Raw genomic sequence first — 632 nt, 5'->3', positions numbered from 1 at the left:
AGTAAATAATGACAGAATGTTCATTTTCTGGGTGAACTATTCATTTAATGTGACATGACATTTCAAAACCCTGTTCCTGAACAAATTTCCTTGTGCTAACCACTGAAGCCAAATGTAAACGTAACTCTCCATCTGTCATCCAGGATTACCAGAGTCAAATGAAAACATTTGAGCAGAACATTTCTCAGATCAACACCTGGATGGATTGTGCTGAAGAAGTGCTGGACGAGATGGACAGCCAGGGCTGCGTTGAGCACGTTTTAAAGGTCTTCACTAGCACAATATCAGACACTCACAGTGAGCTGTTCCACTTGACAACCAACTGTTCTCCATTATTGAGGACTAGATTTTGTTTTATGCAGCCATACTTTTCCATCAAATTAAATAAACAGTTATCCATCACTTCTATGACAATAATGTTTTGATGGCTCATTAATTGGAAGCAATTTGCAGCAAATAAAACTTTAGATTAGGCCATTAGGGAGAACAAAACAGACTTGAAAAGACTTGTATTATTGAACATAATTTCTGTTATCATTTACAAAGTAAATATATATCTTTTACAACTTACTACCAAAATATTTACATCAGTAGATTTTAATTTTGTGTATTTTGAAGTTTTAGAAGTTTTA

The 632-nt window shown here is 34.3% G+C and overlaps 1 protein-coding gene across 1 annotated transcript in view; it reads left to right on the top strand.

The window, feature by feature from the left end:
• Positions 1 to 143: 143 nt before the first annotated feature.
• Positions 144 to 632, top strand: part of LOC107579739 (dystrophin-like) — a gene marked incomplete at both ends in the record, with an annotated part of 2,848 nt that continues 2,359 nt past the window's right edge. The window contains one exon of the mRNA XM_016265536.1: positions 144 to 248. Coding sequence (XP_016121022.1) covers positions 144 to 248 — 105 coding nt within the window. The remainder of the gene's footprint in view (positions 249 to 632) is intronic.

The sequence above is a fragment of the Sinocyclocheilus grahami genome, unplaced genomic scaffold, assembly GCF_001515645.1.
Source record: "Sinocyclocheilus grahami isolate Dianchi unplaced genomic scaffold, SAMN03320097.WGS_v1.1 scaffold19782.1, whole genome shotgun sequence".
Taxonomy (NCBI): domain Eukaryota; kingdom Metazoa; phylum Chordata; class Actinopteri; order Cypriniformes; family Cyprinidae; genus Sinocyclocheilus; species Sinocyclocheilus grahami.
This window is presented reverse-complemented; position numbering and strand designations above follow the sequence as displayed.